This window comes from Alnus glutinosa, chromosome 14 (genome assembly GCF_958979055.1).
Source record: "Alnus glutinosa chromosome 14, dhAlnGlut1.1, whole genome shotgun sequence".
NCBI lineage: Eukaryota > Viridiplantae > Streptophyta > Magnoliopsida > Fagales > Betulaceae > Alnus > Alnus glutinosa.
Genome location: NC_084899.1, coordinates 10,323,800 through 10,346,097, shown reverse-complemented (window position 1 = coordinate 10,346,097; position 22,298 = coordinate 10,323,800). Strand labels below are relative to the sequence as shown.

The 22,298-nt window shown below is 36.6% G+C and overlaps 2 protein-coding genes across 3 annotated transcripts; both read left to right on the top strand.

The window, feature by feature from the left end:
• The first annotated feature begins 892 nt into the window (after positions 1 to 892).
• On the top strand, positions 893 to 11,252 carry LOC133856548 (centromere protein C-like). Of its 2 annotated transcripts, XM_062291604.1 has the most exons (13): positions 893 to 1,215; positions 1,323 to 1,364; positions 2,059 to 2,480; positions 4,084 to 4,271; positions 4,374 to 4,462; positions 4,546 to 4,648; positions 4,779 to 4,945; positions 5,111 to 6,216; positions 6,314 to 6,422; positions 8,512 to 8,597; positions 9,331 to 9,439; positions 9,526 to 9,633; positions 10,932 to 11,252. In XM_062291604.1, exons 3-13 carry the CDS (start codon positions 2,322 to 2,324, stop codon positions 11,060 to 11,062), a joined length of 2,355 nt encoding a protein of 784 aa, XP_062147588.1. In that variant the 5' UTR covers positions 893 to 1,215; positions 1,323 to 1,364; positions 2,059 to 2,321; the 3' UTR covers positions 11,063 to 11,252. The 2 variants fall into 2 exon arrangements, with proteins under 2 accessions (XP_062147588.1, XP_062147587.1); XM_062291603.1 differs by lacking the exon at positions 1,323 to 1,364.
• A 9,718-nt stretch (positions 11,253 to 20,970) lies between these two features.
• LOC133856899 (F-box/kelch-repeat protein At1g80440-like) lies at positions 20,971 to 22,041 on the top strand. The gene has a single exon (XM_062291947.1). It carries the CDS (start codon positions 20,971 to 20,973, stop codon positions 22,039 to 22,041), a length of 1,071 nt encoding a protein of 356 aa, XP_062147931.1.
• The last annotated feature ends 257 nt before the right edge of the window (positions 22,042 to 22,298 follow it).

The following is a 22,298-nucleotide window of genomic DNA, read 5'->3' as shown; positions in this document are numbered from 1 at the left end:
TTTTCATGCTTTTATCACGTTTGATATATTTTTTTTTATTCAAGTTCCACATCAGATTCTCACAAACCTTATTTACCATCTGATTATCATAAAAACACGAAATAAACGGCGATCTGGTAGTTGGAGCAGTCTTTGTATTTGTCGTCGACCGACGGAGTCGAGAGGTACAACTGTAGGCAAGAATCATTGGTCTCTGCAAGTTACTTCGATGAAGCAGCCTTCCTTCAGATTGTGGAACTTACTGCTGTAATGTTGAGAGTTGATCCATTTTATAGAGGAAACCGGTATTGAGAGTTGGAGATCAAGCAAGATTCGTACGGTTTGTGGAGGAGGGGTTGAGAAGATGGCTGAATAGGAGCCTCTCCTATGAATCGTATGGCCTGTATGTGCAGGATTGAGTAGTGAAGGATTGAAGAGACAGAGAATGTTGAATAGATGAGATTATTTTTGAAAGTAGGAGGGTGAAGAATTGATGGAGAGAAAGCCTTACAAAAAGAGTCGGGTGCCATTGATGCAGCAACACATGAAGGACTGATCATTTTTTGCTCTGCTTTTTCCTCCTCGTTAGGAAGGTTGTGGGAAACCCATAAGATTTGTGCTAGAGGATTTCGAATCCGGTTGCAGGGAGAGATCATTCAAAGGGCATTAGTGTCAAAATTTCGGCACATATATTATTCTTGGGCATTTAAGCTCATTCTAAAAAAAAAAAAAAAAAAAAACAATTTAAAAATGTGTACCGTCACATCAATGCAATGGAAGAAAGTGTAACGACTAGCGTGTATATGTATATATTATCCCCGCAGGGACATCTCTGTAATATCGTCAACAAATAGGGGCAAGCATATATCCCACGCACCTTGGCTAAAGTTCTCACTCCCGCCCCCAAGTCTCTTTTCGAATTGAGTAAAATGCTTCTTCAACAATAATTGTACATTTCCCCCTTTTGAATCAAAAAAAGAAAAAAAAAAATTTGTACATTTCCCCCTTCCCCCTCTCTCTCTCTCTCTCTCTCTCCGGCACTCTTTCTTTACCGGTGCCGTCTCCACCGGCCCGCATCTCTCTCTCTCTCTCGTTCGTTCTTCACCGGCGGTAAACTCTCTCTCTCCGGCGGGCCGTTCATCTTTACCGGCGGCGTCTCCATCGGCGAGGTCCTTTCCCCCCAACTCAGCCAGCCGCATCTCTCTGATTGCCGTCTCCACCGGCGACGGAACGAAGGTTAGGTTTTCTGATTTTTTTTTCCCTGTTTTTTTTACATAAGGCACGATCTTTTTTTTTTTTTTTTTTTTTTTTTTAACATTTTCTTTGTTCTGGGTTCGATTTAGTTCGTGGGTGGAAGATGAAAGAGGGCGGCGTTGGGTGATTAAGTAGGTTATTTTTTATGTAAAAAATGTAATTCTCAACTGTGAGGTCGAGGCATAGCTTATTAAGGCTCAAATTTCTTTCCAAATTTTATACAGCATTTTAATGATGAAAGCAAAGAGTATAATGATATATAAAGGATTAAAACAATGAACTGCTTAGTGAATTACCTTTATTTGAGCTAAAAATATAAAAGCCTAAGAATGCTTGACATCTAATTATAGGAAGATGTATCTGTAAGTGCTCGCACATGTATCCCCAATAACAAAATAAATATGATGAAACACCACCCACGTAGAGAAATGTTTCCCTGTTACCCTGAAGACCATTTCTATCCAATTGTTTAACAGCAACAACCTGCAAAAGACAAGAAACTAATTTGAGGAAAAAGATACACACAAACCATTTTCTCCATTCATTAATCTCCTAGACATGTAAGATGGACTTGCAATTCCTCACATTTAAAGAAAGTAGACAATATCAGAAAGAAATAAGAAGCCGCTAGAGTGGGGGCATGTTAGTAGGATCTCAGTGTTTCAATCACAACACTATTATAATCTTAGCATAATATAGTTGACCATTGATCTGACTCCTTTGAGAGAGACTCAAGGATTTTCTTTCAATTTTCGCAATTTACATATATAGCTAATCCTATCATTTATTACAAATCGACTACGATTCCTTGTTTGAATTATGCAGTAATCCGAGGAGGCTAGGTGGAAAAACTGTTACCGCAGGGACACCTCTGTAAAATCGTCAACAAATCAGGGGCAAGCATACATCCCTCACACCTTGGCCACAGTACTCACTCCCGCCCTCGGTCTCTTTTTGAATTACATTCCCACACACTCTCTCTCTCTCTCTCTCTCTCTCTCTCTCTCTCTCTCTCTCTCTCTCTCTCTCTCTCTCTCTCTCTCTCTCAGTTCGGTTCGTTTGGTTCCTCTTCGAACTTGGAAACAAAAATGGTAGCCGAACCCCGGTGCTCTGATCCGGTGGATCCGCTTTCGGCCTATTCGGGTCTCACCCTTTTCCCCAGGACCTTCGGGCTCGCACCCGACCTGTCGAAGCCGTACGACCCTGACGCCGGCCTCAACGCCATCCACAACCACCTCAAGTCCTTGGTACTCTCTCTCTCACTTAATTTTTAGGGACTTTTTCAGTTCACAGGTTTAAACTTTAGTCATTGAATTTATTCTCTGTTCGGTTGCTCAGAGAATTTAGGGTAAGAAAATATGCTGGCGGTTTGGATTTGGTTTTAATTTTGTTGATTTTGGTGTGGCTAATTTTATTTTGGGATTTTTTAAGTTGTATTTTGAGTTGAATAAAGGCAATGCTTCTTTGGTTGCTGAGAAAATGGAGTGGAAAAAATTAGGATATGTACTAAATTTGACACTAATGCAACTCCTTTGAATTTAGGTTTCTTCAAATTCTAAAGCGTGTAAAATTTTCACAGAGCATAATTTTTGAGAAGAATGTACTGAAATGAAAGAGAGTGAGCTTGTGAGACTTTGTGTTTGTTTGTTTATTTGTTCGTTTCTTAATTATTTACAGTCTGAGAATGCTAGAAGCTGTACTAGTTGAGTGGAGAGAGGCTAAAACAACTATTTAGCTCAGTTAAGTTGAGTTTTCTTTCTTTCTTTCTTTCTTTCTTCTTCTTCTTCTTCTTCTTCTTCTTCTTCTTCTTCTTCTTTTTTTTTTTTTTTTTTTTTTTTTTTTTTTTTTTTTTTTTTTTTTCAGAAAGGGGAAGAAGTTGAATAGTTAAGACTCACAGTTTCATTTTTCTTTTTGCTTTGTGGTTTCTCTTAAGTCAATTAAGAATTTTTTTTTTATAAGTAAATTTAGATTTATAGAAAGCGTAAGGCGCCCTTTAGTACACTGAAAGTATACAAAAGGAAATACCTAACTAGGTATAGAAAAATGAACAAGGAAATCAGCAAAGCTAATAGCTAGTGGGGACAAAAACGCCACCGTCTAAAGATATAGTGTATGAAAAAACAAAGCTAAAATATCTTCCATAAAACTCTCCAAATCCTCGAAACATCTAAGATTTCTTTCTCTCCAAACACACCAAAAGATGCAATCAAACGAAGGATCATCATTGTTATATCGTTTTGGTGTGGAATCAAATTTTTGGTTTCTCACCCCCCTCCCAACTCACCATCTCTCTCTCTCTCTCTCTCTCTCTCTCTCTCTCTCTCTCTATATATATATATATATATATATATTCATTTCTTTTCTCTTGGTGAAATAAATATGGATTAGTTGAGTTGAATTTATAGATCTTATTTATTGTGCTCTCTCTACTGTCTTACTGCTACAGAAAGTTTTTGCACCAGGGGGTGCGTAAATTTAAATTTTACATCTGATTCATATGCCAAGCTCGTTTCTTTTATTCTCTGTTTGGTTACTTGAGGAAAAGGAAAGATTCGAGACTATGAAAATGACCACTAAAATTGGTTAGTGCTAGAATTGTTTAGTCAGGGAGAGGTGAAAATCAATTTGGGTAAGGATTTGGAGCAAGGGCCTTCATTAGCTTTCAGTTTGACTTGAAAATTGAATCTTTCTTGCCAGTCAAAGTAGTAAGTTGTAGGAGCATTGCTACACCCACAAATTCAAAGCAGGTTTATTTCAGGGCAGCATATGTTTTTTTTTGAGGATGATGTGGCATACATCAGTTTAATCACGCTAAAATGGTTATTTTTCATGGTTTTCCTGCACTTTCAGGCCTTACAATGTCCTAATAAATTTCTTGAGGAGGCGAAAATGGTTTTAGATGGTAGTTCAGAACTTGCAAACTATCTGGCAATTAAAGAGAAAAAAGTTGGTGCTGTAGAGGATAAGGAAAGTCTCCAAGAAAGAAGGCCAGCCTTGGGCCGTAAGCGGGCTCGGTTTTTTTTAAAGCCTAATTTAATGTAAGCTTATATTTGATGTCTTCCTTTTTTTTTTTCTCAAGTAAACAAGTGGTTACTTTGACTGAGATTTATCGATTGAACTAAGTCATCTTCATTGCACAGTCAGCCTGCTGTGAGTTTGGAACCAAGTTTGGACATTGAACAACTTAAAGACCCGGAGGAATTCTTCTTGGCCTATGAACGGCTTGAAAGTAAGTTACAGTCCCTTTGTCTTCTGGAATCCATGCTGCAATCATTTTGGTAAGACTTGTTTTACTGTATGATTGGTGCTTAGATGCCAAAAGAGAATTACAGAAGCAGACTGGTGGTGTTTCAATGGATTTAAATCAGCATAATACATCCACAACTGCACGACAACGTCGACCAGGGATTCTAGGGTATGATCTGCATTTTGTATCATCTATCCCCATTATGCTTTTTTATTTTTTATTTTTATTATTATTATTATTTTTTTATCTTATCTCATGTTTTTTGGTTATTTGGAATAACCTTATTATTTTGACCCAGGCGATCGGTTAGATACAAGCATCGCTATTCATCAGTGATTTCTGAAAATAATGAGAATATTTTATCTTCTCAAGAGACATTTGATTCAAGCATTGTCAGCCCAACTAATGGCATCTCACATCGCAAAACTGATCACGATTTAGCATCAAAGGAGAGGGATTTAGCTGGTAGGTGGAAGCTATAGAAGAGTAAAGAATAATCAATCAACTCTAAAAAAAATTTATTTCACTATCCCTTAGCTCTTTTTCACTCAATACCAGTATCCATTTTTCTTTTCGTTTTTTTTTTCCTTAATAGATATCTGACATCTTGATTAATTGCTTGCTAAATAGGTTCAATGGACAATCCAGAGAACAAAGTTAGTGAAATCTTAGATGAATTGCTATCTGGCAATTTTGAAGATCTGGAAGGGGATAGAGCAGTCAGTATTTTACAAAAGCGCTTGCAGATCAAACCCATTGATTTGGAGAAGTTAAACCTTCCAGAATTGCGAGATATCCAAAAGATTGATTCAAAATCTTCAAGACGAAACATGCCAAAGCCTCGGAGAGCTTTAGCGGACATTGATAATATGTTAAAAGGGATTAGCAGTAAATCACTTGTGAAGCTCATACCAGAGGCAGAAAGCTCTTTTCGTCATATATCTTCACCCACACCCCCAAGAAGTCCGTTTCCTTCATTATCTGTGTTACAGAGGCAAAATTTACGGCCAAAGCCATCAAATGATCCATTTCCAATTCCTGTTTTTGGCCACTCACCAGCAAAAAATTCCTCTTCGACTGAATGCAAGCTGAAAGAGTCTGATCTGGATCATACAGGAATGCAATTGAGCAATTGTGATGAGTTGAAGTCACCCTTAGTTGAGGAAGATGGCATTGATAATCTGTTAAAAGGGATTAGCAGTAAAACACCTGTGAAGCTCATACAGGAGGGAAAAAGCTCTTTTCATCATATAGCTTCACCAACACCCCAAAGAAGTCCTTTTGCTTCATTATCTTTGTTACAGAGGCAAATTTTGCGGTCAAAGCCATCAAATGATCCATTTTTAATTCCTGATTTTGGCCGCTTACCAACAAAAAATTCCTCCCCGATTGAATGCATGCTGAAAGAGTCTGACCTGGATCATACAGGAATGCAGTTGAGCAATTGTGATGAGTTGAAGTCACCCTTAGTTGAGGAAGATGACATTACAGCTGCTAAGACAGGTTCACCAGACGTGGCTATTGGAGATGTTACTTGTACATCTGAGGCAATTGTGCATGATAATTCGAGTAAACTTTCTTTTCGTGGTGATGTTGACTCAAGTGGAACTCATGTTGAAATGGAGGACAATGTTGAAGGCAGTAATATGGATGATGAAGCTATAGATGAGCAATTAAGTAGGCATGATGCTGATATTGATGCTCAGGAAAATGGATCCAATAAATTGGAGGACAAGGTGAATCTTCCTTTTGGTTTGTTTATATTTAGTTGTTTACTAGAGTTTTATAACTTTTGAATTTTAATGTTATGTTTGATACTGTGACACAATTCAGGTAGAAGACATGCTACAGGAACCAGTGGAAGCAGTGGCTTCTCCAGAACGTAATGTTAACATGGTGGACTCAACTGGGGAAAATTCGAACTACATTCGGGCTCCAGTGGGTATGATCTTATTTGTCTACTTGTTCATCATGAGAAGTACTTGCTTGATCCTGATGACTTAATGTCGGATTTTGAGTAGATTTCGGATCTGTTTATTTACCCAATGGCTACATGGAGTTAATTGGTCATTTTTTGGTTCTGTAGAAAGAGGATAAAACATTCTGTAGACTAGTTAGAAGCAATGCAATGAATATCTAAGCTAGATAAACTAACTTCTTATTTCTTCTTAAAGATGCAAGAGACTCTTCGCATCAACATGGACTTTATGTGAACCCTTTTGTACTTCTATCCACCCCAACCAAGAAGTTAATCAAGCTTGTCTTGCAGTATAGTCACAATATGGAGATCAAGTTATAGAGACATTGTGTCGAACATATGCTCAAATAATAGGGATCTCAAAAATAGATGCTTCATACCTGTTTTTTGGACATGCATGGACGCATTTAGGCTATTATATTTATTGTGTTGGAGAAATATATGAAGTTTATATCTTCTAGGTAGTTTGTTCGTGTATGTGTCTGTTTTCTTAACAGCTTAGGCTTCATGGAATAGGGTGGTGTAAAGAATGATTTAATGTAATGGCTTTCCATATGACCTTCCAAAACAGAAGAAAAACAACTACCTACTTCTCTACATACCCAAAGTGTAAAATGTAAAATGAAGAATTTCAATCAATTTGGAGGATATGCATTTGCAAGAGAAATACTCTGGCTTGTGTCCTTCAATGTTTTCTCTTACTTTACATTGTAAATGATGGACATCCTTGCTTGTCTTGTTTTTTTTTTTTTGGATTATGGTTGTTTTAATAGACTCTGATACCTTTGTTATTACAATCTCTCTAAACTTGAATTCACAATTGTCTTCTCTTTTTGTTCTTATTCTTTTATGGTTAATTTTTACTAAACGGACTTTATAAGAAGTAGCTCTTTTTTTTTAATCACAATTCATGTCTTACTGCTTAAATGTATGTTGGTTGTAGATATGGCATTTTGTCATGCCACCATATAGGGAACTGGGCTATTAAAGGGCCAACCAGTTAGTTTTTAGGTTTTCCGAGGTGTTTTAACAACAATTTGCCTACCTCTTGTTGATCTTCTAATGCCTTTACTGTGTCATTTGCTAGAATGAATATATTTCTCACTTGACAAGTGTGTACCTAGTCATGTCAAGAGACACACACAACATCCTTTTTAATACCCCTCCTTTCTCTTTGTGTGTCCATTCTTTGAAATCATGGTCAGAGTACTCTTATGTGCCATCGGAATGAGGTTTAGTTGCCTAGAGTTCCTTATGTGTCTCAGTTCCAACATTGAATGTGTAGTGGGACTTGCAATTCCATTTATTTGCCTACAGTTGCAGCCTGCTGGTTGCTAATAATAGGTCTGCTGCCAATAGCTTATCATGCTTGTTCAGAATAATTTACAGTGCACTAGACCGGTCACTTATTCCATGTGCCCTCGAACGGTAGTGCCTCTTTGCCATAATCCCTAGGAAGATGTTATACACCCATAGATTATCTCACAATCAGTGCATGCTATCAGTGCATGCACCATGCTCCCTCCCATATGAAGTCCTTGGTTACCGATTCAAATCTAAGGTCGTATTATGGTCCCTACTATTTTTGAGGATCTCATGCTTGATCTCTTTAAACAATTTCATGCCAAATCCTTGGTAAATGGGCTTTCTGTGTTTCAGGGTTTGCCTTGTGCATGTCATCAACTTGAAGTCTAATATTTTAATTAGTGATGACTAACTTGACTTACCTTTAGATTGTCAAAGTGGTTGTTCGTTTAATCCAAATTATGTATTACAAATTTGTGTTTGTTATATCTGTACATATAATCACCCAGTTCATCCAAGTTGAGGTAAATGGAAACTGCTAATAGGTACCTGATGAATTATCATTGAACTATTTCATAAAATAAGTTCTTTTGTGCTTACGTTCTCATACATGATGAGCTTGCATCTGAAGTTTTATAATCTTTCCACTAGAATTCTTGGTTTTAACAATTGTACATTTGAGTAAAGATTATGCTTTAGATGGTTTCAACTTAGTGTATTCGGTGAATTTTCTTATTTTCACGATCAGATCAATCAAGTCCTGCTGTGGTTGAAGACCATTCAGTGCATAGACTCTCCCAAGCCCCAGATAATGTCCCAGAACAGCATATAGAGGTTACTATCTTTCCCTTATTGTCCTTTTCACTCGTGCTTTCGTTTTATTTGCTGCTTGTCATCAATAAGTTGTCTTTGCCATATCTGAATGTGACTAAAAGACCGTATGTTGCTTGTAATTTTTAATCCCTTTGTGGAAGGACTCGATATACTTGAATTGGGGTGATGTGTATGTGATGCTTTTGATGGCTGAAAGTATTTCGCCTACCAATATGTGTAAGGGTGAAATGCGCCTAGGATGTTGAGTGTTATTTATTCAGATGTTCCTGGTAATGGTCAAGGGATTGTACAAATATGCGCATAGAAGATATTGTTAGGATGTTTGTTACCTTATGAACATTAGATCCTCTAACCTCTGTGTTTACTCTCTGAGTCCAGATAATTTCAATTAATTTATTTTATTAAATTTTATGCTTTTTATGTACCATAAAAGAGTTTGATGCTTTTTTATGCATAAATCCAGATGTTTGTCTCGTGTATATTTATTATATGAGATTTAGTCCCCAAAGTGTCTAATCTTATTTTTATTTTTCTTTTTCTGGGCAATATTTGTGGCCTGCACACCCCACCCCATCCTGTTTCCCTTCTGGTTCACGGCCTAGGGGCTCCCTTCAGTGTTTTTCAGTTAACTGTTCTACATATCCAAAGAAAGAATGATTTGCTTTTTGATGGTTAGTTCTGCTTTTAGTATGTGGTTATGATTGAACTTGGTTTCTATTCTCTCGTGAAACAGAAAATCCAGGGAAGTATCGAGGTGTCATTGAACGAGCAAATCAAAGCAAAATCACGTCTGCACAGAGAGCGCAAGAGTAAAGAACGTTCTCATAGGCAAAGCCTTGCAGGTGTCCATTTGTATCAATCTCAACCATGTTAACTAAGACTTTTTTGGTTGTTTTGTTGGAATGACTGGCTGTTGTTGTCTTTCTAGGAGCTGGTTTATTGTGGAAATCTGGGGTAAGGCGAAGCACCAGGATCAGGACAAGACCTTTGGAGTATTGGAAAGGCGAAAGGTTACTATATGGTCGCATCCACCAGAGTGAGTATTCTCTTTCGTGGACATTTTTAGATAAGGGATTTGTTGTGCATATGACACTTTGTCATATTGATCCTTGAACTTAAAAAGTGATAAGTAGTCAGACTGCTTTCTGGTTCCATTTCTATATGAATTATTCTTAAGAGATACGCGTTAAGTTTTTTTTGATAGCTTAAGTTTGCCTAACACTAAACTAGGTTTTATGAGAATAAAATTGTGGCATTGGCAACCAAAAATCTTTGTGCCAGTTTATGAGTTGGGAGTTCAAAATAGAAGATTGTTGCAGCTAAGCTTTTGTTTTGTTATCATTGATCTAGTTCTATACACTTGTACTAATTGCGAGGAGGTATAGTGTTCTACCAATCTCTGGAGACATGTATCCTGAATATTGAGAGTAATTCTATGTGTTACTCCCATGTCTCTCAAAAATTGATGTGGCTTTTATGGTTTTTAAAATCACCATTCCATGATTTATCATAAATTCAATAGTGATTTTAAAAGTCATATCAGTTTTGGGGGACACATGAGGGATATGAAGGTGACATGTACCATTACTCGAATATTGAAGTAAAATTTAGAATGAATCTTTTGCTTACTGATATGAATAATGCTTGTAGTTACTGTTTTCAATTTTACATAGAATCAAGTGTTTGAGAAGGTTAGAATGAAAATTTTATGTGATGATTGTTTTTCCTTATTATAATATATGTTTGTGTGATAATTAGGAATTTTTATAAATAATCACCACCTGTGTGTGATAAGTTATTTGTACACTGCACCAGTCACGTCACCAGTATGTTTGATAACCTAAGAATTTGTTGACTGACGTTCTTAAATTGTGTTTGAGCCATTGAATTCTTAATGGCAACTCACAATGTAAGAATGGTTGGAGGTTGTGGTTATGGGTTTAAGACCCATCACCCAGTTAAATTATTCATAAAAAGAAAAAGAAGAGTTTATCATTGTGTTTAGAGAGTTTTTGCATTTAAACAATTTGTACGGAGCAGCTAAATGTGAGGCAACAAAATTTGTTTAAGTACTCTTTTTTTTTACATCCTTTTCCATTGATATTTAATTGTTATGACTTGGTACACTAGTTTAAGAATATGTATTGATGTGTCTCCAAGAGATAGCTTAATCGGCTAGAGACCACGCCTCATGAAGCGGAGGTCACTAGTTCGAATCCCCCTCACCCTCTTGTGTGGACATGTCAAAAAAAGAAAAGAAAAAAGAATATGTATTGATGTAATCCCATTTTCCCATATAAGTAATATAGTTTTGTTGTATTATACTTTTTTCAGGTTTGACAACAGTTATTGGGTTGAAGTATGTTTCTCCAACAAAGGGTGATGATGGAAAACCCACTCTCAGGGTGAAATCTTACATCGCTGATGAATACAAAGAGCTTGTCGAGCTTGCAGCTCTACATTGAGATGACTGGAATGTTAAGAAATATTAGGTACTCCCAACATGTTTTCTTGTATGTTATGTCTCCTGATACCCTTTTTATCTACTTGTCATTGATTTGTGGAAAGAAGGCTTGTCTGTAACTAGTTACAGTTCTAAAGGTGGTAAATAATCATATACTTTTCGTGGACAGTTAGCTTCTATACCAAAAATTTCATTGGTATATGGAAACCTTGCATATGTTCATTGGAAAGCTTTATTATTCTTTAATTTCCCATTTTTTCAGCAAATAGAAGATGTGGGTCATTTGAATCATGAAAAAGAAGAGTTGAAATTTTTAGAGGAAAGAATGAATGATTTATGCGTCTTCTATTCGGTTAGGACAAGATCGCGTTTATCATCAGTGAATTGAAGAAGTCATTTGAATCATGAAAAAAGAAGTGTAATTTTCAAAGCCTGCATAACTTATTTCATGTCAAGTATTGGTTAGGGTTTGAATTAGTTGGCGGTTGGTTTAATGTTAAGAGAATCCATGTGTTGCCAATTTTTGTCGGACAAAGATATCTTCCAAACTAGGTTGGAAGAAATTTTTTAACTCAACCCATTAAAATGCCATGTGTCTTTTTGCATGTGAGAATCACTTTTTTTTTTTTTTAATCAATTGCAGTTGGAACTTTAAAGAGCACATGTATAGAGAATCTCATCCGAATGCCAACAATCAAGCCACATGTGAATACTTTCACTAATTTCTATTCTGAATTTGATGAAGTTCCTTTTAAGTCCCAAACCTCATTTTTCTGGAACGCACAACACTTTCCATGCCACTTTAGCTCTAGCAGTAGATACCTCAATCCAATACCACAAGAAACTGTTGAACTTCTACTCTATTGATCGAATGAATTTTTTAGGAAGAATTAAAATGCTCGACCAATAAATCTGAATGCCATACAAAACATAATTCAATAGTTGCAATTTCCCACCAAATGACAACTTCTTTGCCAACCAAGAGTCAATACGATTTGTGATTTTCTCCAATACCAAAACACAATGTGTTGTTGCCACAAAAAAAAAATAACGTGAAAGGGAAAATAATATTTGGTCTTTAGATTTATTTAGATTTTAGATTTTAATAGTTAATGTATTTTGCAATTCAATAATGGGCTTGGCCTAAAGCCAATCAAATTAGGATTAGGGTTGATTTTTAGTGTCTATTTAAATGATCTTTGTACTCATATGCAGACAAGTTATAATGAATGAAAAATTGATGTTTTGTTTGAAATGTGATTTTCTCTCTTTTATTTATTTATTTTTGGTAAAAAAAAAAAAAAAAAAAAAATACAATTTAGCTCTCCAAACTACCATTTTTTCTCTGAATGGCCCCCCAAATTACCAAGGCTTGCACTCTGATCCCTCAAACTACCAAAACCTTTGAAAAATGTCCATTTTGGCAAAATATCTCTATAATACCCCTACCACGTGTCATTTTTCAATTAAAAAAAATAATAAAATAATTAAAAAAAAAATTCAGATGGTGGTAGTTTTGATTACATGATTGAAACTTTCAGTGTAATGAAGGCCACTTTTTTTTATCAAATCCTTTAGCAACTAAGGGAACTTTTAATCTTTTTATGGAGCCATCATCATGTTGTTTTATCTTGTAAACCTACTTATTCCGAATGACATTTTGATGTAAGAGACGATAACATAAATTCCATTGGCCATAAGAGTATCAAATTCTTTAGACATAGCAGTTCTGCAACGAGAATCAATAGCAGCCTTAGTATAACAAGTGGGTCCGACTAGAGACAGAGAAGTATGGAGTGCAACAAGTGGATGCCGAGTTGTATAGTAAAGTTGGTAATCTGAGAAGTCTTTAAGTTTCAGGGATCCTGTGCGAGACCTTGTGACCATACTGTGATGTGGTGGAGAAATGTTGGAAGATGGGGAAACAGAGAGAGGCAGGGAGATAGGATGATGGACAATTGGAGAGATAGGGAGTGCTACATCCGAAGTTGGTATGTCAGGATTTGAGGAGTTTTATAAAATTGGAGAAGTAAGGGTGGAGGGGATACCTCAGGAGAGTCCAAGGAAGAAGCAGCGGAGGAAGTAGCAGTAGGAACCAAGAGAGTAGCATTCGGTTGAGTAGCAGAACAGGGCTCGAAAAATGTAGTGGTTGGAGGCATGAGAAAAGGTACATCAACAGAGGCATTGATCTTAGAAAGCAGTTGCTGCATGGCATGATCTTTTGCAGGAAATGAGCTCTCATCAAACACAACATTCCTAGAAAGATAGACCCTATTTGTGACAGTATCAAGACATCTATAGCTTGCATGACTCTATCCTAAAAAGATGTGGGGTTTAGATCTAAATTCTAATTTATGAGCTGTATAAGGACGAAGTAAGGGGAAACATTTACAATCAAATACTCGTAGAGATTTGTAGTCCGGATCAGTTTTGAAAAGTTTTTGAAATGCAGATGAAATTTGTAAAATAGCATTAGGAAGAAGATTGATGATAAAAGTGGAAGCAAGGAAGGCATCAGCCCAAAATTTGTTGGAAAGACCTGAGTGAGCAAGTAGAGTTAAACTAGTCTTTAAGAGGTGTCTTAGTTTTCGCTCGGCGATACCATTTTGTTGAGATGTGTATGGACATGATTTTCGATGGAATATACCATGCCGGGAGAGAAAAGCTTGAAACTAAATGGAAGTATATTCACCTCCTCCATCAGATTGGAGACTTTTGATTTTGCAAGTAAACTGATTCTCAACAAGGACCGTAAATTTAACAAAACACTCATAGACATTTGATTTATTATGAAGGGGATAAAACCAGGTATGGAGAGAGAAATCATCTACAAAATTGAGATAGTATTTATAGCTACTTAATGAGGAGACCGGAGATGTCCAGAGATCCGTGTGTATAAGTTCTAATGGTGTACAAGTAATACGAGTAGAAGAGGAAAAGGGTAATGTCTTGCCTTTACCAAGTTTACGGGAATCACAAAAAAAAAACTTTTTATTTGATAATTCACCACTTAGAACAGGAAGTGATGATTTTTTATTGCATTAGACACTGTTACAAAAGAAGAGTGTCCTAATTTAAAGTGCCACAGAGAGGGTGTGGTCTTTAAACCTAAGAAAGTAGTAAAACAATAGTTGAGTTTGAAGAGAGACTTTTGAAACTGTAAGGGATACAAGCTGTTTTCACTTCTACCTTCCAACAGGATCGCCCACGTCTGATTGTCCTTCACATAAAAATGAGAGTCTGTTAGAATAAATAAACAAGCATTATCTTTGCAGAATTTTTAAATAGAGAGTAAGTTGGTAGAAACAGTAGGACAATGTAAAATGTCTTTGAGTTTAAATGGAGGAGTGGAATAGGGAGAAGTAGTAGATAGAAGAGTAGATGAACCAGTATTTTCAATAACAAGTCCTCCATTCCCCACGGCTACTGAATCAGAACCCTTGGAAAGGCTACTGAATTTGTAGATTCTCGATCTCATTGGTAATGTGGGCATTAGCCCCACTATCGGCACACCATTGCTGATCCTCAAGAGCTGTGTTGTGCTGAGCCACCATTGCAGCCAGTTGTGGTGGGGGATGGCGCCCCTGATTTGCGTAGTTCATCCTGTGAAAAGTTATGCTTCATTATTTGATAAGCTAATATCTTCTGGTATGCTGTTGGTGACCGTCGCTCCTGGTATGTAGTTGGTATGCTGTTGGAGAGTTATGCTTGATGAAGACGTGGATGTAGAGGAGAAGTCTTTAGAATGAGGTTCATTAACAAGGCACAGATCGATTGCAACTTGAGCACAGAATCTGGTCCCATGCATGCCCTAACCACATCAACTCTACCAGCCCACTGGCCAACTGCTGCAACTCAATCATATCAAAGAAGCCGTGGACACCCAGCTCGACTGCCTCTGCGGCCTCTGTAGCAGCCCTGGTTTGCTTTAGTCTTTCGGCATCAACATTGATTAGGCTCTCCATCTCTCTCGGGCCTGTCATGTCAACAGTCACTACAAAAAAAATTGCAATTCGCCTCTTGCAATTTGCCACGTGTATGGGGCTCATCCATGTGACAAACTGTTCGCCACGTGTCATTTGCGACGTGTGGACAACGTGGTAGATCCGGTTGTTGCGAAATGTGCAATTCACAACGTGGCCACGTTGTCCACGTCGCCACTGTGCCGCATGGCATAGTGGCCACGTCGCGCCACGTGTACAAACCATGTGGCCCACGCGTTAGCCACCTGGACCGAATCCACGTGGCACATTGGTCACGTGGATTATTGTCCACGTGGCCACAGTCGGCAACGTGGTTTGCAACGACGTGGTCGACTGTGGCCACGCGTACAATGCCACGTGGCCAACTGTCAGCCACATGTCTGAAAACCACGTGGCCGACTATGGCCACGTGGACCATAATCCACGTGTCCAAGACCATGTGGCCAATTGGTTTTCAGACATGTGGCAAACTTGCCCTGTATCATCTGCCACATGGCAAAATGCAATTTTTTTTCACAAGAAAAAAAATAAAAACCACAATATACAAACCCTAAACCCTAAACCCTTAAACCCTAAACCCCTAAATCCTTAAACCCTAAACCCTTAACCCTTAAACCCTAAACCCTTAAACCCTAAACCCGTAAACCCGTAAACCCTTAAACCTAAACCCTAAATCCATTTTTCTTTCCCCAAATATCACGAAAATATTAGGAGAACATTTTAAATTTACCATAAACACAAAATCAAATTAAGCAGATCAATAATTCTAAATCCAAAAATACCATAGATTAGGTACTAATAAACGTTATTGTCATTAACAAAACAAAGTTATAAAAACCCTACAAGTCTGAAGGTTGTCGTTCTTGGGGATCACAAATTCCCGTATCAAGCGTGGACTCGCCAACAAGCAATTGCTGCGCAAGGGGCGGTGTAACAGGCAATGGTGTCCCAATGGAAGAGTGCTGGCCCAGCGGTGAGGGACAGTACTGTTGTCCATGAGGCGACAACAGACTGATCGTCGTCACATTAACTGCAAGAAATAAAAACATTAAAAAATTTGAGTATATGCATATCAAGTCCATATCATTGATTAAAAATAAACAGTTTACACAATTGTAATCATACTTGCAGATGCATTACTAACGGACAATGTACCACCTCCGTTTGGAGGTGGAGACTGCTGAGCACCAGGGCTAGTATGTGATACTCCCATGGAGGTGAGCACGGCCTCGAAGTGTCGCATATGCTGCTCTAATGTCTCGAAATGTCACATGTGCTGCTCCAAAGCCTTATTCCTCTCGGTTTGAGCCCGTAGCAATGTCTCCATTGTCGCAATCCTCCCCTCATGTATGGAGTAGCCCCGAGATGTACACTGAGATGGTCCTCCTTGTGAGCGAGCCCGGTATGAGAAAGACGTCCCCCGTACGGGAGTAAAGTTCAGCTCAACCTGCCGAACCTTCCCCGCGTATTCAGGCCTCCCCAACGCCTGTTCGTACGCGTCGTTTGGTGCCCAATGCACCATGTCTTCTGACACGCTCTGAGTAACGGCAGGATCATTCGATAAACTCTGTGTCATCATCTCCTGTATGTTGTCAATATATAATACACATGTAGTCAATATATATGTTATCACACGCATAACTTAGAAATATTAAAGAAATAGATCAGTAGCATACACATAGGACCTGTGTATGTTCGTTCGGGTGAGTCTCGTCCTTCCTAGTGTGCGTCTTGACGAACGACTCCACTCGAGTGGGGGCCGTGCCAAAGGTGGTTGCCTGTCGCTATCCAAATAAAATAAATAACAAAAAGTAATATTATTTTAAAAAAACAATTAGATACAAATATTATAACATCTACATATATATGTCCATACCTCATCATGATTAAATGTGGCATAGCTTTTGGATTCCAAGAAATGGGGGAGGTCGTTCTACTCCCGCATCCGTTTCATCCGTTCACAGGTCGCCTACGCAGTGAACATTTCATAATATTTAAGCATTGACACACTTAAATGAGACATAAAATTAATTGAACAGTTATTGAAAATACACATAATAGTAATACAATCAAAGACCTACGTACCCCTTTTTGTTCAATACACTAATCCCTCAACAGGTGCTCTACATCTGTCTTGTCATACTTCTCAAAAACTTTGTCCGGCACTCTTGTACGTATACTTTTGGGCGTGTCACCTTCTCGAATATGTAGCTCTTATATTTTTTTTCAATTTCAACCATTCGTTAAGATTTTTCATTAGATCTTGTAAAAAATTTCAAAATATCCTTGTTTTCAATTTTTTTTTTTTGTGTAAATTTCGTTAAATCCTAAATCAACGCCTAAATCTTTGCATTTCTTTTTTCTTTTTTTTCCTAAATAAGTAGGGATGATTTGGAAATTTTGACACCCCTCCGTTAGGATTTAACGAAAAATCCTAACGGATGGTTGAAATTGAAAAAAATTGAAAGATAAATACATTAAATTGACACTTTCTAAAGTTTAAGGATACATTACAAAAGTGAAGAAAGATCATGAGTCATAAATGAAAATTTTCTTTAAAACTAGATAGGAAATAGATTCAAAATTATGCAACAAAGCATGTGAATTATTTAGAAAATTGTCCTTGAATAGTCATGACATGAGGCACGAAATTAACTTAATTGTAGCTGGCCGGATATTGGTATGGCTTGAATTGGAAGGCATGACAAACCGATTTAAGAAAGAAGAAGAAGAAGTTAGTAGCATTGATAACATGTATTACTGCTAATCTGCCATTACTATTACTCTTACATAATCTTGTAAGGCAAGTCCATTAAATCATTATTTATATTGTTTGTGAGGCCATAAATAAAATTAGTATTAATTAGTTATGGGATAAAATATCAAGATGTATATATAGTACGTACACAAGTTAATATAAACCCTAACCCTATGTATGCTATGTATAACTTCAACCTAGGGTTACTTTTTAATAAATAGTATATGTACAATATTATGGATATAGTATTGCATGGAAGTTAATTGGCATATGTTCTTAGAGGAATATATATGACATGGATGTAAATCCTAACCCTAAGTATATATACTATATATAGCACTAAATTAGGGTTAGAGTTCAATATATAAAATATACCATTAATACATGTATTAAGATAAACAAGGATTTAATTAGTATTAATTAGTTATGGGATAAAATATCAAAATGTATATATAGTACGTACACAAGTTAATGTAAACCCTAACCCTACGTATGCTGTATATAGCTTCGACCTAGGGTTACTTGTTAATAAATAGTATATGTACAATATTATGGATATAGTATTGCATGGAAGTTAATTGGCTTATATTCTTAAAGGAATATATATGACATGGATGTAAACCCTAACCCTAAGTATATATACTATATATAGCACTAAACTAGGGTTAGAGTTCAATATATAAAATATACCATTAACACATGTATTAGGATAAACAAGGACTTAATTAGTATTAATTAATTATGGGATAAAATACCAAGATATATAGTACGTACACAAGTTAATGTAAACCCTAACCCTAAGTATGTTCTATATAGCTTCAACCTAGAGTTATTTTTTAATAAATGGTATATGTACAATATTATGGATATAATACTGCATGGAAGTTAATTGTCATATATTCTTAAAGGAATATATATGACACGGATGTAAACCCTAACCCTAAGTATATATACTATATATAGCACTAAACTAGGGTTAGGGTTCAATATATATAATATACCGTTAACACATGTATTAAGATAAACAAGGACTTATACGAGATTTGACTAAATGTGGAGAATTGAAATAAACTATATAGTATTAATTAGTTATGGGATAAAATACTAAGATGTATATATAGTACGTACACAAGTTAATGTAAAACCTAACCTTACGTATGTTATATATAGCTTCAACCTAGGGATATTTTTTAATAAATAGTATATGTACAATATTATGGATATAGTATTGCATGGAAGTTAATTGGCATATATTCTTAAAAGAATATATATGACACAAATGTAAACTCTAACCTTAAGTATATATACTATATATAGCACTAAATTAAAGTTAGGGTTCAATATATAAAATATACCGTTAACACATGTATTAAGATAAACAAGGACTTATATGAGATTTGCTAAATGTGTAGAGTTGAAATAAACTATATAGTATTAATTAGTTATGGGATAAAATACCAATATGTATATATAGTATGTACACAAGTTAATGTAAACCCTAACCCTACGTATGTTATATATAGCTTCAACCTAGGGATATTTTTTAATAAATAGTATATGTACAATATTATGGATATAGTATTGCATGGAAGTTAACTGGCATATATTCTTAAAGGAATATATATGACACAGATGTAAATCCTAGCCCTAAGTATATATACTATATATAGCACTAAACTAGGGTTATGGTTCAATATATAAAATATACCGTTAACACATGTATATACTATACAATTACTTATACAAGATTTGTGTACTACACAACCCTAACCCTAAGTCTATGTTTTATATGTGTACTACACAACCCTAACTATACGTGTGTATATATATATATATATATATATACTATAAATAGCACTAAACTAGGGTTAATGCTATATATACATTATGTATATATATACTAAAAAATATGTATATAGTATTAATTAAAATAAGTATATATTCTTAATGTAGATATACCATATATATCTATATTGTATATATTACAAAAATATAAACTTTAGACTAGCCATATGTATATATGCATGCTATATAAATACTAAAGTAGAGTTAATTAAGGTTCAAATCGTAGAATATACCAAAATATGCATGTAGTATTAATTAAAAGTTGTATTTATTTTTTAAAACATTTATTTTACATGTAAATATATATCTATTTTTTTTTAGGTTTTATTTTTAAAATTTATTTTTTAGGTTTTAATTTTTAATAAAATAACAAAAATATTATTTTAAGCAAAAATGCTAACGTGGCACTAACGGTCTACAGTAAACTTGGACGGCAAATTCACTGAAGGATCTATTGCGAATAATCAAAAACTTATACATCTAATTTTCAAAATTAAAAAATGAGAGTGAATTCAAATTGCGCGTTTACTCAGGGGTTTATCATACATTTACCCTTGTCAAAATTACAAACTACTTAGAGCATTCTTAGTATACTCATCAAATTTTACTCGCCAAAAAAGCCAAAATTCACTTTCTTCTATTTTAGTCACCAACTTTTTTTAAAGCACTCCAGCAGCCTCACAATTTTAACTATCCACTATCATTATTCAATTTAAATAATCTTTTTCAAAAGGGAGGTCGTGTGTGATAGGTGAGAGAGAAATTAAAAAAAAAAAAAAAAAGAGAGAAAAATTTAATAGTTTTTTTTTATTGTTTTGGTAAGTGAACGGTGCTCACTGTTGTTGGCGAGTAGTGTTCATATACCAAATTGTTTTCACCAAATTGAAGAGATTGCTAAGAACTCATTTTGGACAATTTCAACAAATTAGCTTACAAAAATATCTAATTTGATGAGTCTAATAATAATGGTCTTATTAAAAAAAAAAAAGCATTTACCTCTAATTTTTGTTTTCATAACAAATCAAAAAGATAATAATACAAGCGTCTATTAAATATTAGTCAAGTAGTGAATAATATTCCTAAAGATACCGGCAACTCGAAAATGAATCAACAGGTCGTTCCTGTGGTCTCTATCAAATTTTCCACGGGGAGGACGCACGCAATGATCGAAGTGGAACAACATCTTCGAAAACCCACGTACTGACAAGTTGCCCCAAAACTACGTACTTCCAAAACTCAGCTGCTTATAACAAGAAGTACATCAGCAGATCGAGTCTCCAATTTGCTTCTTCACTTTTCTTCGTATGGTATTTCTTGTAATCAATGGAGCTGCTTTCAGATCTACCCGACGATGTCGTCCGAGATTGCTTGATTCGTGTATCCTACGACCAGTTTCCCACCATTGCATCGGTGTGTAAAGGTTGGATGGTCCAGGTTCAGCTTCCGGAGTTTCATCGCTTAAGGAAGGCCGCTGGCCATGCCCAAAAGCTCATTGTCATGGTCCAATCCACCGCCCAACCGGACCGGAATCTCGGACTGGCAAAATATTCTGTTCACCCGGTTCACCGCCTCACTCTTCATGAACCGGATACAGGTGCTTGGTGGGAAATGTCGTTGCCTCAGGATCCGGGGATGTATGACGGGTTGCCGATGTTTTGCCGTTTGGCGGGCTTCGGGTCATTTTTGGTGGTGATGGGCGGGTGGGACCCGGTCACGTGGAAGGTCTCCAATTCGGTGTTCATCTACCATTTTCTTTCTGCCAGGTGGCGGCGTGGGGTTGATATGCCAGGTGGGCCCAGGACATTTTTCGGGTGTGCTTCAGATTGTGATGGTGGGATCGTTTTTGTCGCCGGTGGACATGATGACGAGAAGACGGCATTGAGGTCAGCGATGGCATATGACGTGGCAAAAGACGAGTGGGTTGTGTTGCCAGACATGGCAAGAGAGCGTGATGAGTGCAAGGCGATATTCCACGCTGGCAAGCTCCACGTCATTGGCGGCTATTGTACGGATATGCAAGGCCGGTTCGAGAGGAGCGCCGAGGCGTTTGATGTGGGCGCGTGGCAGTGGGACCATGTGGAGGAGGACTACTTGGAGGCTGGCACGTGTCCGTCGGCCTGTGTTGGTGTTGACGACGGGCATGTGTACATGTGTAGGGGAAGTGATGTGGTGGCATCACAGAAAGGTGGAAAGTGGGAAGCGGTGGCCAAGCTTCTTGCTGAGGTGTGCAATACGGCTAATACAGCCACGTGGGGATCCAAGCTGTTAGTGATGGGGTCTGCAGGATTTTGTCAGTCCTACGTGGCATACATGCTGGATTTGAGAAGTAAGACATGGACGAAGTTAGAGACCCCTTGGAGATATGTTCAATTAGGGTGTTACCTGGAGATTTAGGCGGCGTATGGATTTTTATTTATTTATTTAAGTCAAGTATTTTCTTTTTGGTTGAAAAGTTGTTTTGATGGGAGGTGGAAGGAGTTGAGGTGTTTTGAGAGATAAGTTGTTTGTTAATATTTTAATGGTCGTTACTTGTGTTTTTATTTTTAGCCATGGTTTTACTTGTGTTTTTAATTAATTATATGGCTAGTACACTATTTTTATATATATATATATATATATTTTTAAATAAAATGGTGCTTCCAAAGAAAATA

Coding starts and splice junctions, on each gene's coding strand:
- LOC133856548 (XM_062291603.1), top strand. CDS start 2,322: ATGGTAGCCGAACCCCGGTGCTCTGATCCGGTGGATCCGCTTTCGGCC. Junction 4,946..5,110: donor AAAGGAGAGGGATTTAGCTG/GTAGGTGGAAGC, acceptor CTTGCTAAATAG/GTTCAATGGACAATCCAGAG. Junction 6,217..6,313: donor CCAATAAATTGGAGGACAAG/GTGAATCTTCCT, acceptor GACACAATTCAG/GTAGAAGACATGCTACAGGA.
- LOC133856899 (XM_062291947.1), top strand. CDS start 20,971: ATGGAGCTGCTTTCAGATCTACCCGACGATGTCGTCCGAGATTGCTTG.